The sequence below is a fragment of the Silene latifolia genome, unplaced genomic scaffold (assembly GCF_048544455.1).
Source record: "Silene latifolia isolate original U9 population unplaced genomic scaffold, ASM4854445v1 scaffold_293, whole genome shotgun sequence".
Classification (NCBI taxonomy): Eukaryota; Viridiplantae; Streptophyta; class Magnoliopsida; order Caryophyllales; family Caryophyllaceae; genus Silene; species Silene latifolia.
The window spans coordinates 137,792-154,920 of record NW_027413232.1 but is presented as its reverse complement, the minus strand read 5'-3'; the positions used below and the strand labels follow the sequence as shown (position 1 = coordinate 154,920).

The 17,129-nt window shown below is 36.3% G+C and overlaps 2 protein-coding genes across 2 annotated transcripts; both read left to right on the top strand.

The window, feature by feature from the left end:
- Positions 1-13,639: 13,639 nt before the first annotated feature.
- Positions 13,640-14,455, top strand: LOC141639191 (uncharacterized). The gene has a single exon (XM_074448368.1). The coding sequence runs from the start codon at positions 13,640-13,642 to the stop codon at positions 14,453-14,455; it is 816 nt and encodes a 271-aa protein (XP_074304469.1).
- Positions 14,456-15,916: 1,461 nt separating this feature from the next.
- On the top strand, positions 15,917-16,660 carry LOC141639190 (uncharacterized). Its single transcript, XM_074448367.1, has one exon. It carries the CDS (start codon positions 15,917-15,919, stop codon positions 16,658-16,660), a length of 744 nt encoding a protein of 247 aa, XP_074304468.1.
- The last annotated feature ends 469 nt before the right edge of the window (positions 16,661-17,129 follow it).

Below are 17,129 nucleotides of genomic sequence, written 5' to 3'. Positions count from 1 at the left end.
GTAAAATATTTTGGCACAAGTAATTATGAAATTACTAAGTCGATTTTTGTATGTGACGTATTTTTATTAATACGTTGATTTTTAACATGTTAAAAATTACATAACAAATTTATGTCACATATGACATGTGACATATTGACATTTGACAAAAATAATATGGATCTCATATTATCATATGTGCCGAAAATGGGAGGTTGTTTAAACAAATATTGTGTTTGTTTAAGTTAGTGGTAAGCATAATGATAATTACTCTAATTTAGGCATGCATACCTAGTGCCTTTTGTGTAAGAGCACAAAGGCCATGCATAGGCCATTTCCTTCCACCCTACCCGGTTCTCCCTTGGAAAGAACAAGGAGTTCTTTTACTTATTATCTTTATCATTCACCATATGTAGTGTGTGGTTAGATAATTATTCATTCTTACTTGATAATATAATTTTTAGAGAGATAAAAATGTCATCCTTCCTCATCTATTCTCCTACCCGGTTTTAGGAGCAATACCAAAATATTTTTGGTTCAATTTTCTACCTTGATTAATATTATACTAGTATTTGTAATATTAATTAAATTAAGAGAAAGCCTTGGGTATAAAGCTTAGGGAGAGATCCTACACTTGGATCTTGTTCTTCCATAAGGAAAAGCTCAAGAACAAGAGAGAAAGGTGATCTCTCTTGTGCCCATTTAACCGAAATCATCAAAGTAAGGACATGATTTCTCCTCTATTTTATTATTGTTTGCATGCATAAAATCCGTTTTAATTTTATGACAAATTAATTTAGACATATATGAGTATGTTAGTTTGTATATGAATCTACATTTCCTTCATGTTTCACTACCATAGCTCCCCTAATCCTAACATAAAAGGAATTAGCTACTCATGTTTATGATGAAACAAACAACAATAATGGATGAAATAGCAAGAGACATGATATAACGATGATGAAGATTAAATAACATAAACTTAACAATAACAATAATTAAAACAGTAATTAAGAATACAGATTAAAGATGCAAAAGAAAATTAAATTGAATTAAGAGTAAAGAGGATTACAAAGTTTGAGATCCGGCAATAAGAACGAAAGCAACGTACGAACAAGAGAAAAAGAAAGTGTCTGCTTAAGAGTAATTCTGAGATTAAGGAGTGATTAAGAGAGTAAAAGATAATTAAACCTAATTACATCTTCTCCTTATATAGGGAAGATATTTGTTAAACATACTTAACAAAATAAATAAGTCCTCGCAAAATAAAATCTCGCGTAAAATAGCAAAGTGCTCGATCGAGTGATTTGAGACTCGATCGAACACTATTCCAGCAACTCCCCTCGATCGAACAGATAATGCACTCGTTCGAGCACTTTGAAAATACCACCTTTCGATCGAGTACAACAGGGACTCGATCGAACATCATTGACCACCATATTCACTCGATCGAACAGAAAAGTCTTCAATCGAGTACTTAGCCACTAAACCAGCTTGCTTTCTTCGTGCCTCAACCACATGAGTCCCTCCGTGACTCAAGCCATTAATGCGCATATCCCCCTTGGAGTGGGAAGCTCCAAGGGGCGACCCGAGCGCAAGACGGTTGCCTTACGTCTCCTTAACAATCAAGTACCACCACTAAAGACGTCCAACACAGTACAACCACTACCATACATGACCAATGGAAGAACAACATTTAACATATAACCAATTCATGAATTCGATCCCACATACATACTAACCGACTCATGCTTGTGAGGAAAGACAACTAAATATGCATACCCAATATTGAAACCGAGTAAGATAGCCTACCTTTTCGCATTCTTCACAAGCTACTTGATTCCGACTCGACTCCGTCTCATAAAACCGTCTCAAGAGACCATCTCACCAAAGCTAGATTGGATATTAGGAGAGGTGTTCCATCATCAATCCAAGCTTGAGGGTCAAGGGGAAGGTTTAGGGAGAATTTAGAGAGAGGGGAGAGTGTTTTAGAGTAAGAAGGAAGAAGAAGAAGAAGAAGAAGAAGAAGAAGAAGAAGAAGAAGAAGAAGAAGAAGAAGAAGAAGAAGAAGAAGAAGAAGAAGAAGAAGAAGAAGAAGAAGAAGAAGAAGAATGAAGTAGGTAAGGGTTTGGATAAGATGAAATCCCGAAATATCATACCTCGAGTACAGCACAGTGCCACTCGGCCGAGTGACCGGTTCACTCGACCGAGTGACACCCACTCGGTCGAGTATACTCTTTACTTGACCAAGTGCCATTCATTTGATCTGCTAGAGGTTCTACTCGGTCCATTGGGAGTCGACTAGGTCTAGTTTAGGTCTTACTTGGTCTCGTGGGAGGGGACATCCTTTACTTCCGAGTATACGTGGGTTCCGTCATGTGTCCTTAGGTCCTTTGTGGGTCCTAAATTATCCGAGTATTACACGTGCTTAACGGCATAAGAAATCTCAGGTCGAGTAAACATAAGGTATTGAAGCACCCCAGCGAGACTTCGGTACAAATGAGGATCCATGCATGGAACAGATGGAGCCGAACTAAGCTTAGACTTTGTATCAACAGGAGTCGAAGCAGACTTGCACATAGACATTCTAGCACGGGCAAGTACCTCAGTAGCATACTTCGTCTGAGAAACGAATATTCCATTAGTAAGTCCTTGAACGACGATACCAAGAAAATAGCTCAAGGGACCAAGGTCCTTCATTACAAACTCGAAGTTATTTAGACGGCTCATAATTGAAATATGTAAGGCATCTGAAGAAACGGTGAGAACAATGTCATCTACATAAAGAAGATGAAAAGCAATATTAACTCCGTCTTTGTAGATAAATAAGGAGTGATCACACTTGCTATGCGAGAAGCCTATCGTTGTTACAAAATTATCAAACCGTGTGTACTAGGCACGGGGAGCTTGTTTCAGCCCATAAAGTGATATATGAAGGAGACACACATGGTCCGGAAACTGAGGATTACAATAGCCCAATGGTTGATGCATATACATGGTTTCATAAAGATCACCATGGAGAAACGCATTCTTCACATCCAATTGATTTATGGACTAGCCGTGGGAAAGGGCAATGCTCAAAATCGTCTGAATGGTAGCTTGCTTGACCACCGGACTAAATGTCGCCATAATCGATGCCAACCTACTGAGTTTTACCATCACCTACAAGACGAGCTTTATACCTCTCAAATGAACCATCATAATTCAATTTATGACGAAAAATCCACATAGACCGAATAACATTCACATTTGAAGGACGAGGGACTAAGCTCCACGTCTTATTATCAGTTAAAGCACGATATTCGTCGTCCATGACCAATTTCAAATTAGGGTCCTTAAGTGCAGACACTGGATGACGAGGTAATGGAGATATGGCAACTGTAGTATTTAGGTCAAAAATTGGCTGGGGTTTACGTATGCTATGATCAGCTCGTGTAGTGGGTTTAAAAACTATAGGATTGGACACGGTTGACAGTTGGGGTTGTGAGGTGAGTGGGTCAGTTGGCGTCGGAGGTGAGCTCGGTGTAGGGGAATTTGGCGGTGTGTTACAAGGCTGGCCGTGAGGTGGGAAGGCAGGGGGAGTCCATGGTGGTTTAGGAAAATCAGGACAAGGCATATGATGGTTTACGACATTAACAAGAGGTGCATAGTCAGACAAGCGAGATGCGGGTTGTTCAGCAAAGGGAAAAAGAGACTCATTGAATATCACATGACGACTAATTTGCATTTTCTTGGTTTTGATATCGTAGCATTTATACCCACGATGATTATCCGGGAATCCGAGAAATACACAAGGGGTGGACCGAAGTTTTAACTTGTGAATTTTTGTAGACGGAATAAGAGGGTAGAATAAGTAACCAATGATACGAATATTAGTAAAGGGCGGGTGTTTCAAATAAAGAGCAAAAAGAGGTGTTTGAAATTCTAATTGCTTATTTGGAAGAACAATTAACAAATACATAGCCATTTTAAGAGCATGGTACCACATAGTTGACGGGAGAGAAGCACGAAGAAGTAACGTTCTAACCATGTTATTAATACTGCGAATTTTGTGTTCCGCTTTCCCATTTTGAGGTGAGGTGTACGGGAAAGATATACTAAAATCCGTGCCATGAGCAACACACCACACCCAAAACAGAGCGTTATCAAACTCCTTACCGTTGTCACATTGTATAGTTTTTACACTTCGTTCAAATTGAATTTTAATATATTTATGAAATTGACAAAAACGTTTATAAACTTCTGATTTGTGAGACAAAGGAAAAGTCCATATGAAGTTTGTAAAGTAGTTCAATAAGATTAAATAATAGCGATGACCCGACGAACTAGTAACATGTGATGTCCAAAGATCACAATGGATAATATCAAAAGGTAACATAGTATTTGTAAAAGAAGAAATAAACGGTTGTTTCACAAATTTTCCAATAGCGCAAGTAGAACAAACGAAAGACAATTTATTTAAATTACAGAGGATCAAATTTCGAATTCGAAGTGAACTAAAAATAAGCGCCCCTGGGTGTCCTAATCTGTCATTTCAAAGAGACGGACTATGCATAGTAAAAGCAGCAGAAGATGGCGAAATGGTCTGAGTAATGAGATATATCTACCCTCGACTATTACACCTCATGAGACACGTCCCCGTGTTGTAGTCCTTCACACAAAAACCAAAGGGGTCAAATTCTACGGTGACCGAATTATCAGTTGTGAATTCTCGGACAAAAATTAAGTTTTTGACAATATGGGGTACATGAATGACATTTTTAAGACGGAGTGAAGGGTTTGGTTTGTCGAGTGTCGTATTGCCATAACCGCTAATTGGAATCGTTTGACCATTGCTAACAACTATTCCATTATTAATGCTCGAATTAGCATAAGATGAGAGCTTACCTGCGTCTGACGCAATGTGAGATGTCACCCTTGTATCTATGAACCATCGTGGTTGGATCTGGTGGAGTCATGCCAAGAGTATACAAGGCCTGCTCAATATCCATTGGTGTAGGCAGGTTCTCGACTGAGTAAGCTTGTTTCGAGGAGGTGGTTGCTGGCGAGTACTTGGTGCCCGTGGCCAATCACCAAAGCATTGGGGTAGGGACACGGAGGATATGGCCAAGTAGACTATCCCCGGCCATGGCCAGCCACCACAACTATGCCACGCGTTGGAAAAAGGCTGTGATGGCGATCGCACGAGAAGGTAGGCCCCCCCACCCCCCAGAATTTGTATCACTTTGCTTTCCACCCTTGTTGCCCTTATTACCGCCATTCTTCTTTTTATTGCCATTCTTATTTCCGTTATTGTTAGCTGGAGCAGGAGGGCGACAAAGAATCGATTGTGAAGACGAACCAGAGCCATCTTCGTTTTTGTTAACATATAGGGCAGTGGAGGCTGCTTTAGCAATATCGGCCTCTTCAAGAGTAAGCATGGAGTGCGCACGATAGAACTGAGGGAGAGGATCACTTTGGCGTATAAGGGTACCAACGCGTTGATAAGCCGATGCAAGACCCGAAACCAATTGGAGAATAAGATGGTTGTTGGTGACAGGAGACCCAACATTCTTCAATTGATTGGCCAAGCTTTTCAGCCTTTGACAGTAGGCCGAGACAGAGGAGAAATCTCCCATAGAACTAGCGGAGAATTCTTGTTCAAGAGTAACCGCCCGACTATATTGGTTATCTTGGAAAATATCTTGAATCCGATTCTAACACTCCTTGACGGTGGACTCCGTTTCAACGATAGTTTCAAGAAGGTCCATAGTAAGCGTTGCATAGATCCACTGAAGGACCGTGGCATAAATGGTCTCCCACAACTCTTTCTCATCGGCCGAATCGGTGTAGTGGGTTTGCCTGATTTAGGTTCGATGATATGATGAAGCACACGAGTAGATTTCGCGTGGTTCGTGAAAAGAGCGACCCAAAGAGGATATTGGTCACTATCCATTTCTTGGGTGACAGGTGACGTGATTGCGGCGAGGGCCGGATGAAAAATACCCTTGTCCAAGTAATCCGATGCACAAAAATTTCATCCGATACTCATCCTTAGCTATAATCCCAAATCCGAAGTAATCGAACCTCAAAAAAACTCGATTTGAAGCGGATACTTCTCAAGTCCTAATAATTTGACCCCAAAAAATGATGAAATCTAAAATGTCAAATGATGCATAACAAAAAAATTGATTTGACAAAATGACTCGTACTCCCTAACTTATAATAACTCATCTGAAATAGGTTTGAACACTAATAAAGGGGCCCATCTTAAATGTTATAGGAACCGAGTTGCGAAACGTCGTCGATGTTTTATAACGAATCAACGACGTTTTCATAAAAAAGACATAACTACCGTTTCCCCTCTCTCTCTCTCTCTTACTTTTTTCATGTTACTATCACAAACCCCCAGCCACCGCTGTCACTATTGGTGCCACCGCTGTTTCCACAACCCCGCACCACCATAGCAGCCGTCGCCCACAACTACATCACCATTCCCCCTCTTGGTCTTTCTTCTCATTTTCCGTTTTCTTCTTAATCTCTCTTCTCATTTTCGTCGCCCACCATCGCACCACCAATCCCCTCCACCGCTAACACATCACCCTCCACTACATCACCACTACACCAATTTTCGCCACCATCCTCTAACCACGTCCCCCAATTTGGTTTCATTTCCTAATCTTCAATTTTGTCCAGATTTTCCATTCGTTTTTTTAATTGATTAATTGATGTGAATTTATAAAATGTGGGTGTAATAATTCTGTTTTTTGTTGGATTCATGGTTGCTGGTAGTGGGATATTTTTTTATTTTTTTGTTGAAATGTTGATACTCAACGTTGGAGGAGAATGGGATGTTGATGCTCAACGTTGCGGGCGTGTCAAACTATGGACATCAACTTTGTCATAGGCATGGACGTTGATATCAACGTTGAATATCAACCACCACAGACGTTCAAATTCAACGTCCAAGGCCATCGTGAACATTGAATGTCAACGTCCACCACCAGCATGAATATCAACATTCAACGTCCATGCTAAGAGCAACGTTGAGTATCAATGTCCACCCCCAGCATAGACGTTGATACTCAACGTCTTCGGCTCCCATCAACGTTGTAAATTATGGATCAAATTAACTAACAAATAATATATGTCCAAACTACATTGTCCAACATCTTAATTTAATTGCGGATTCGAATGTAAAACATAAGATTATGGAATGTCCAATAAGATATTGATTGACAGTCCAAAGAAATTTACAATTCGATAGATTATCGATTATTTGTAAGTAAACTTACCGATTCAGTCATCAAAATGTTGTATTTTTTCTTTTAAATTTGTTAATTTAATTTGGTTTTGGGAGAATTTGGAGAGAAAGGAGAAGAAAGAGTGAGAGTAAAAGGGTAGTATTTATCTTTTTTTTTTTAAAAAAAAAAATGTCAACGATTAGTTAAAAAACGTCGACGACCTTTTTTAACCCCCTAGCTGTAGGAGTAGCTACACTACAAGATGAAAGTTATATAGCTAAAGGTATTTCAGTACCAAATCACTTGATTTCGGCAGCTAATTACAAATAGAGACGAAATTTTCAACGGAATATGTCCATAACTAAGAGCCTTGTAGCTAAATTTGCTACGGAATTGGCTACTAACTATTAGGGAAGATGATACACATACACGAGGTGTATGAGTCTTTCCATACACAACCAATTACATTGTGACATGTGGCAAACTAGAGTTAACCTCTATTAGTTAGTTTAAGGCTAGGTTAGTAATTTAGCATTTGTAGTTAAATTGTTAACTACATCTAGTTAATTATATTTATGGAAATTTTTTATTTCTTTATTTTATACATTAGATTTATTATTAAATCAAACCTCAAAAAAAGCCTTCGTTGAGGCTCGATCCCATAACCTTTTGGTTTAAATGCCCTTTTTACCACTATGACACATCCACCTTGTTGTCATTTTTGCATATCTTTTGAAATATATCTTTGTTAAGACCTATGTTAAAACAATATGTACATATAATAATTATTAATTGTATTTCTAACTTGTATTCCATGTACCTTCAGTATTAATTATTAAATCAATGTACATACTGGGTTAGTTAAATGTACTTGATAAAAATTAAATAAATTATTTTTTGTACCTATGGTAATTATTATTTTTAATTACAATTTACATAATTAATATAAGGTCATATTATTATAACGAAAAATATTTAGTAAATTGAGGCAATTTTTTTTATAATTATAATATGAAAAATTATCAAGTATTATAACGAAAAATTATTATAACGCTCTAGATGTCATGTGTAAATATATTATTAAATTGTATGTCGATTGTATTCAGCCTCAATTTCCATCTATAACTCATTATGTTCATCTTAGATATATAAGGGGTACATATATAAATTTGGGATCCGGTGAGAACCACAAGATAATGAGAACCGTGAGAACTTTCCCTTACAAAATTTTATTTTTAAAATAACGACATATTTGGATTCAATGTACAATTTAATGTCTAGATAATATATCTCTTGGCAAAACGTTAAAGACGAAAATTGAGGCGAAATACATTTTACTAATATTCATGCATCTAATAATCATTTTCTTGTATGTAACACTTTTCATGAACCTAGTACTCGTTTTCATGCATCTAGAGCCTTTTTTAGTGTGTCATTGTATTTTTGTACACTAAGTATATATTTTTTTAATATAATAAACAAATTAAGTTTAATTACAGCCAATATTATACTTGAATAAATTAAATTAATGGTAAATGAAATGGCTTATGAAAACTATAAAGAGATAATAAATAAAATAAAAATTCCCAAAAGATATAATATTTCATAATACATTAGATTTGTACTTTAGTTAGTGAATAATAATGATCGTTCTTAAATAATATTTTAGTACTCCAATAAATTAATGGTATATGAAATGGGTTATTAGTATAATATTTCATATTTATTTAAATATATAACTCTAATATAACTCTAATAAATTTATATAATAAACTAATATAAAGTTCAATTTGATAAAATTAAGCAAGAAAAAGATTTAACAAAGATTTGATATATTTATTTAATTAGAGATGTTCATGGACGGGACGAGACCGACCCGCTAACAAAGAGGGTTTGGACAACGTATTTTCCAAATTTTAAAAAGGCCCGGCCCACGAACCCGCTCAAAACCTTCTAACATCTTTGTGGGCCAAAAAATCATGCTAGCCCGGCTCACATCCGTCCTAAGTCCGCATTTGACCACCTTTAATTTAAATATATAAGCCTGATAAAATTGTGTAAGTAGCAAAAGTAACTCTATTAATATTGAAAATAATTGTAGCAATATTTGATGTAATAAATCTGATAGTAATCACCCATTTGAGTGGTAAAAGTGACAATAATAGCGCAGATGAGTAGTGAAAGTCATAGTAGCAAGAATGGAAATAGTGAAATTAACAAATTAAATGCGGGAGTAGTGAAAAAAATAATTAAATATGGCGGGAGTAGTGAAAATAACAAAGAGTGACAACAAATATTATAAAAGTAACAAAAAGATGAACAACGGAGAAAGTTATCCAACAATTCGGTTTAAGGAAAATATTTTATTTATTTAAATATATAAGTTTGATAAAATTAACGCGAGTAGAGAATTTAACTATAAAAATAGCGGAAATAGTCAAAGAAACAACAATAAACGAAAGAGTAGTGAACGTAATAGTATTAACAGGGGTATGTCGTGGACGTAATAATATCAACGTAGGAAGAATAAGTGAATGTGTTTCATATAATTTGTTGATAAATTTTAATCTCATCATAATTTCAAGATATATCATAGAACAACATATTATAAATCGTAAAAGTTTGAGTTAAAAAATACAAACACAATTATATTTCATAAAAAAGTAAAATTTAAATGGTAATAGAGGTAGCTCGGTGGGGCCGAACACCAATCTTAATTAAATGTAAACTAAAGTTACAATGATAATTAAAAGAGTGTCTTTATTCAAATAAAAATTACCTAATAATATTTCTGGTAAGGTTCAAATTAATCTCTCCCTCTCTAAAAAAAATCTCTAAAAACCCTCACCTCCATCAGTTATACGTGGGGTTTCCATTGATTATAAATCGATGGTAAGCTCCAAAATTATTTCATATTTCAATCAATAATATGCAGATCTATTTTTTATTCAATAAAAGTCTCCCTTTTGGTGAGGATCGTTTTTCTGTCCTTTATTTCGGGGTTTTTCCATTTATTCGTGGGTTTAGTCTCATCAGTAATATAGTTAAGAATAGTTCGTTGAAGGTTCGTAGCGTGTTTTTTTCAAAGGGCACGAGTGATTTGTTAACGATCTTTGGAACCAGTCAGAGGTAAATTTTATTTCATAAATCAAATGAAGATCCCCTCAAAAGCTACATGAAGATAGCGATAATAGGACGAGCCGAATTGTCAGATCCTGTTTTGAGATCCCTAGTTTATAAGAAAATTATTTTTCTTTGGTTTCCATTAGATTTGTTTTTGATTATACCTATCCTTTGTAAGTGGCGTATGACGTTCTATTAATAAATTGTTCTTTTCGTTAAAAAAAAAAGGGTACAATGATAATTACCATAAATAAATCGTAAACATTTTGTTCAATTTTTTCAAGTATATTTAACTAACTCAGTAAACACATTACATTAAATATAAGTTAGAAGTATATATTTAATAATTATTATAAGTAAATATTATTTTAACTCTGTTTTTAACATATAAATAACAAAAGAGATACATATTTAGCAAAGAGATGGATGTGTCACGATGGTAATAGCAAGTGTATTTGCACTAAGAGGTCATGAGTAGCCTCGTGTATGCCGTTTTCCATACACCTCGTGTATGTGTAGCCTTTTTAAACTATTAAATAAGGTTATTACGTTTTAGTCAATTTGTCACAATATCATTTCTTAGCAATTTGTCATAAATGGCAAACTTTTCACTTTTTTTTTAGCAAATTGGTTGTTTGGCCATGCCAAAGGTGTCAACTTTTTATTTTTGGCGAAAGAATTTTTCACTTTATAAATTTTTGAAATTAGTAATAATTTTTTTACCTGGATGAATTTTAAAATTTTTCATTTCATTCCAATAGGCACATGTTAATAATTGTTTAGGCATAGATTAACCTCTATTCCATCATTAATTTATTCAATTTCCCTAAAGTTTCTCAATTATAATTATCATTTTCTTATTTTTCTCACTCCCCATTGGGTGAGGAAATATTCTATTAGTGAATAAATTAATTAAGTGTATTAATTTGAATTTAGATAAGGCTTATTATGTGTCTATTGGGCACATTTTAGAAAGACCCTTTTAAATTTTACCAATGTTTATAAAGAAGACAAGTTTTAACTTGGGAGTTCAGACCACTCGGCATATCATTCTACTGCCTCCTATTCTCTAACATCTTCCAAATCTCTTAAAAAGACAAATTCACAAACATCTTCCACTTTCTTTATTTGTCTATCTTTTGTGGTTATTATAACTTATAAGCCCACATTTTCTCTTTTACTTTCATTTACATCCACATTCACACCACTAAATTCTACCAAAAAATTAATTAAGTGTAACATAGAGAATAGGAGGATGTATTACGTTTCGTTTAGGATTGCGTCATGCCTACACGTAGGAAGTCCTTGATTTATAAAGTAAATTTTACCAATGTTGGGTTTATGCCTTGATTCTATTAGTCGTCGCTTCGAACGACTATGCATGGGCTAGGTCTGTCTTGGGCCTTTATTAGGTCATTCTGTATTAGGTCTTAGAGAGTATTATATAAACTCTCTAAGCCTCTACCTAGCAATCATACCGTCTGAATCTGTAATCTGAAAACTCCTCACATATCAATAAAACTCCTTCCCTTCTGCCCAGTGGACATAGCTAACACACCGTTAATGAACCATGTAAATATGTGCGTTTTGTCTTTATTGTTTTTATTTGTTCTTTCTTGCTTCTGTTATAACAACCAATTTTAAGGAAGACAAGTCTATCACAAGAATAATCCTCTAGCTAAAAGAAAAACCCTATAGCGATGAAACCCCTAATGCGAATTTAATGCAATTTAATTCTGATTTTTTTTTGATTTTCGGGCCAATGGCTAGGAAATCAATTCAACAGAAGCAGCGTGAGATGACACTAAGAGGAAGAAGTATTCAGTTCTATCATTGAGGCATCTTCGTCACACGAGACAATAGAGGAAAATGAAGAAACTGCAAACCCTAATGTATTGCAAACTAGACCAGATGTTGAGGCTGAAGGGAAAACAAAGAATATTAATGAGATAACAGGCATCCCTGAATTAGAGGTTGAAACTGAGGACGAAGTAGAAGATGTGGATGACATAGAGGATGATGTGGAAATTGTGAGAGATACTGCAGAACAGGGGACTGAAACACCTGATGAGGCTCCAAAAACAGAGTGTGATGATATGTTGCAGATTGAGCAAGATGATGTGGAGGAGGAGATTGAATACTAGAGTCAGGCTGTTGTATGCTATATTTTAGGAGCTAATCTCCCTTAGGAGGTTATAGAAGGGTTCATTAGGCGGATTTGGACAAAGTTTAACATTGACAAAATATCGTTTATGCCTAATGGAGTCTTTTTGGTTCGTTTCAAATCATTAGAAATGAAAGATAAAGTTTTAAATTCTGGTTATTATATGTTTGACAATAAGCCAATGATTCTGAAATCATGGACACGAGACTTAGAGATGAAAAAAAAGGAGGTAAGTTCAGTACCTGCTTGGATTAAGTTGCATAACCTTCCATTGATATTTTGGGGAAAGGGGTTACCAAAGATTACATCCCTGGTAGGCAAATTCATTAAATGTGATGTAGCTACTGAGGAAAAAACCCGTTTAGGATATGCAAGGGTGATGGTAGTGTTAATGGTTGATCAAGAACTGCCAGAAAAGATAAAATTCAAAGATGAAAAGGGTTCTGTAATCAAAATTGAGGTAGACTATGAGTGGAAGCCGATTAATTGCAAAAAATGCATGGGAATGGGACATGAAGAGGAGAATTGCAGGAGGGGAGATCACAAGAAAACGGGTCATAAACCTGTTCAGATGGTCTGGAGACCAGTCATGAAAAAGGCCACAATAGCACCTATATCTAATCCTCAAAATAGTATTCAAAGACCAATTCTGAACACAGGTTCTAGGACTATCACACCAGTTAAAAAGTGGTACAAATTACAGAGGCAGAGCATAGTGCAGATGGTTATAGTTCTGAATCTTTTGGAGCACATTCATACAAGGAGGTTGTCTCGTCTCCTCCTAGAAGAAGTGGTGGTGCAAATGGTCACATTCTAAAACCTACACTTTCCAATGGATAAAATAGGATTCTGGAATGTGAGAGGTATGAATATAGTAGGAAAACAAAAAGCAATAAATTATTTCTTACACAATAAAGATATTAGGTTATTTGGTTTGCTGGAAACAAAAATAAAGAACAAATCTTTGAATAAAGCTGTAAATAATTTTAATAATTGGTGCATTTCAACTAATAATGGGCATCAGAATGGTGGTAGGATATGGATAGTGTGGCAACCATAGGCAGTCAAGGTTCAATTCTTAGAATATAATGCACAATTCATCCATATGAGAGTTGAATTCTTATAGAATAGAAGTGTTTTTTACATGACAATGGTCTATGCTTTCAATTCAATACATGAGAGGGCTCCTTTGTGGAATCATTTGAGGAGACTTGCTAGTCATGTTAGCGGTCCTTGGGCTATTGCAAGAGATTTTAACTGTGTTTTATCAGCTACTGAGAGGGTAGGTGGTAATACTCCTTCTGTTGAGATTGAACCTTTTAGACAGTGTGTGGCAGATTGTGGAGTTATTGATATTGCTGCTACAGGATCCCTCTTTACTTGGAACAATAAACAAAAACCTAAGGAAAGTATATACAGTAGGATTGATAGGTTCCTGATCAATAAGGATTGGTGTGATCATATGCCTGACCTGTATGCTCATTTCTTGCCTGAGGGCTTGCTGGATCACACTCCTTGCATTTTAAGTAGCTCAAAAAGTACCCAGGGGAAACGATATTTCAAATACTTCAACATGTGGGGTGATGCAAATGAGTTCTTACCTACTGTTAAAAGCAATTGGGACAAAAGTCTTGCTGGCACACATATGTTTAAGCTGGCTAAAAATCTAAAGAACTTGAAGCCTGCATTGAAAAGATTGAATAGGGAGAGGTATAATGATATTGAACATACTACTAGTAGACTCCAAAAACAGGTACAGGACCTGCAGGAGCAGATTGGAAGGAATCCTTCTGATGTGCAGCTTATCACTGCAGAATATGAGGCTTCTCAGGAGTTAAAAAAGCTAAGCATAGCTAGGGACAGCTACCTGGCACAAAAGGCAAAGCAGACTTGGATGAAAGAGGGAGATACAAATAGTTCATATTTCATGGACTACTTAAAAAGAAAAGGAATGGGAATAGGGTGATCATGATAGAGGACATGAATGGCAATATGTGTGACAATCTTGAGCTAGTTCAGGCATCATTCCTGGATTATTATATGAAACTTCTTGGGACTAAGCAAGATACATCCAAGATACACAAGAAAATTATTGATCAGGGACACAGATGTAGGGAGGAGCACCATGCTATTTTACTGAGACCTGTCACTGGGGAGGAGATTAGGCAATCGTGTTTTAGTATCCCCGATATCAAATCTCCAGGGCCTGATGGATACACAAGCAAATTCTTTAAGGATGCTTGGAATGAGGTAGGAGGGGAGGTAATCAATGCAGTCCAGGATTTTTTTCAAAAAAGGCAGCTGTTGAAGCAGCTGAATGCAACAAACTTGACTTTGATTCCAAAGTGTGATAGGCCTCAAACCGTGCTACAATTCCGTCCTATAGCCTGCTGTAATGTAGTTTATAATATTATATACAAGTTGCTGTGTGCCAGACTAGCTGAAGTACTGCCATTCCTAATTGATCATAACCATGATTCATTCATCCAGAATAGGAGCATACAGGAAAATATTCTTATTTGTCAGGATCTAATTAGACGTCCTAATGCATCTCCAAGATGTTTGTTTAAGATAGATCTGCAAAAAGCATATGATACTGTAGAGTGGACATTTGTAGAGAAGCTTATTGATGAGCTTAAGTTTCCTGTGAAGTTTAAGGAGATGATTTTGTAGTGCATAACTACTGCCTCATTTTCCTTGTCCATTAATGGGGAAATGTTTGGCTATTTTCAAGGCAAAAGAGGACTCAGACAGGGGGATCCTTTATCTCCTTTAATCTTTACTCTCTACATGGAATACTGGACAAGAACCATCAAATATGCTGCTGCTAAATATGATTTCAGGTACCATCCAATGTGTAAGCAACTGCAATTGGCCAATCTGATGTTTGCAAATGATGTACTTTTATTCTGAAATGGGTATGCTAAATCTATGATGCTTTTACTCCAATCCTATTCGACCTTTTCCAAAGCAACTGGTTTAAAAATTAGTGCCTCAAAGTCTAATGCCTACTTCAGGGGGTACCAGATCAGCTCAAACAAGACATTCTGAGTGTGTTTTGTTTTGCAGAGGGTAGGCTGCCCTTTAAATATCTGGGTATGCCAATCCAGACTGCCAAATTGAAGAAACAGGACTGTGAATGCCTAGTAGAGAAGATTTGTAGCAGAATACACAGCTATGGAGCTAGGAAATTCTCTTATGCTGGGAGACTTGTCCTAGTGAAAGCTGTACTGACTTCTTTACACTCTTATTGGGCTTCTATGTTTGTGATACCAAAGGGAATCCTAGCAAAGGTTGAGGCAACCTGTAGAAACTTTCTATGGGATAATAGTCATGATTACAGAAGGGTTCCCTTAGTGGCTTGGGACACTGTTTGCAGGCCTAAAGAAGAGGGTGGTCTAGGGATTAAAAACCAGGAAATTAAATGATGAACAAAGTTATGATAGGTAAGCTGGTAAACTGGATTGTTGAAGGAAAGGAATCTATTTCGGTTAAATGGGTGCAGCATAATCATCTAAAAGGAAAGGAGTGGATGCAGTATAAGCCTAGTGCCAATACTAGTTGGGTGTGGAGGAGAATATGTAGTGTGAAACAGGATCTGTCAGCTGCATATACCAATGGAAGCTGGGATATACAAGGAGTAGGCTTCTTTACTGCTTACTGTTATGAATGGCTCAAGGGATCCAGAACTAAGAATAACTGGTTTAGAGTGGTCTGGAATGAGTGGGTAGTACCAAAACATCAATTCTTGGGCTGGCTACTTGCCCATGGAGCTTTCAGAACCAAAGCAAAACTGGTCAGTTATGGGATGGACATAGATGACTGCTGTTACTTATGTGGGCAGGCAACTGAAGATTTGGATCATGTATTCTTTAGGTGTGCTTACAGTAAAAAGGTAGTACAATGTCTGCATCAGAAGACTAGACTACCTATTCCAACTGTTAATGTGCTTAACTGGTGTATCCAAGCTCAGGGATCAAAATTGCAGAAAGGGGTGCATGCAGGTCTGGTTGTGGGAGCTGTGTATCATGTTTGGCATCACAGAAATCAGTGTTGGAATGAAGGTGTTTTGTTGAGGCCTGAGAAGGTTGCAGATCAGGTTGTTGATGACATGAGAATGAGAGCTCGAGGAAGAGACATTAAGCTTATGACTTTATCAGATTTAGATTAGCTTAAGCAAGTTGGGGTCATGTAGTTTGTTTTTGAATGCCTTGAACTATGTATCTTGACATTTAATTTTTGATATATATATATATATATATATATATATATATATATATATATATATATATATATATATATATATATATATATATATATATATATATATATATATATAAATTGCATCAAGTGAGTCTAGGTATCTTAGGTGAGTCTAGCATTTTAATCTCATCCATTAGATCTACTCCTAATCAACGGCTGAGATTAAATCTCAGAAATTATAACAAACCTATAAAAGCTAAGAATTCAAGCCTCCCCTCATAATTCAGTTTCACTTTCTCTCTCCTCCGTCTCTTTCCCTCGCTTTCTCTATCTCTCTAAGTCAAAATAATCCTCTGAATCAAGCAAACAAACCCTAGGTTCCTGTTTTTTACTCGCTTTTATCAATTCATTCACAAATCAATCAAATTCGTGTGTTT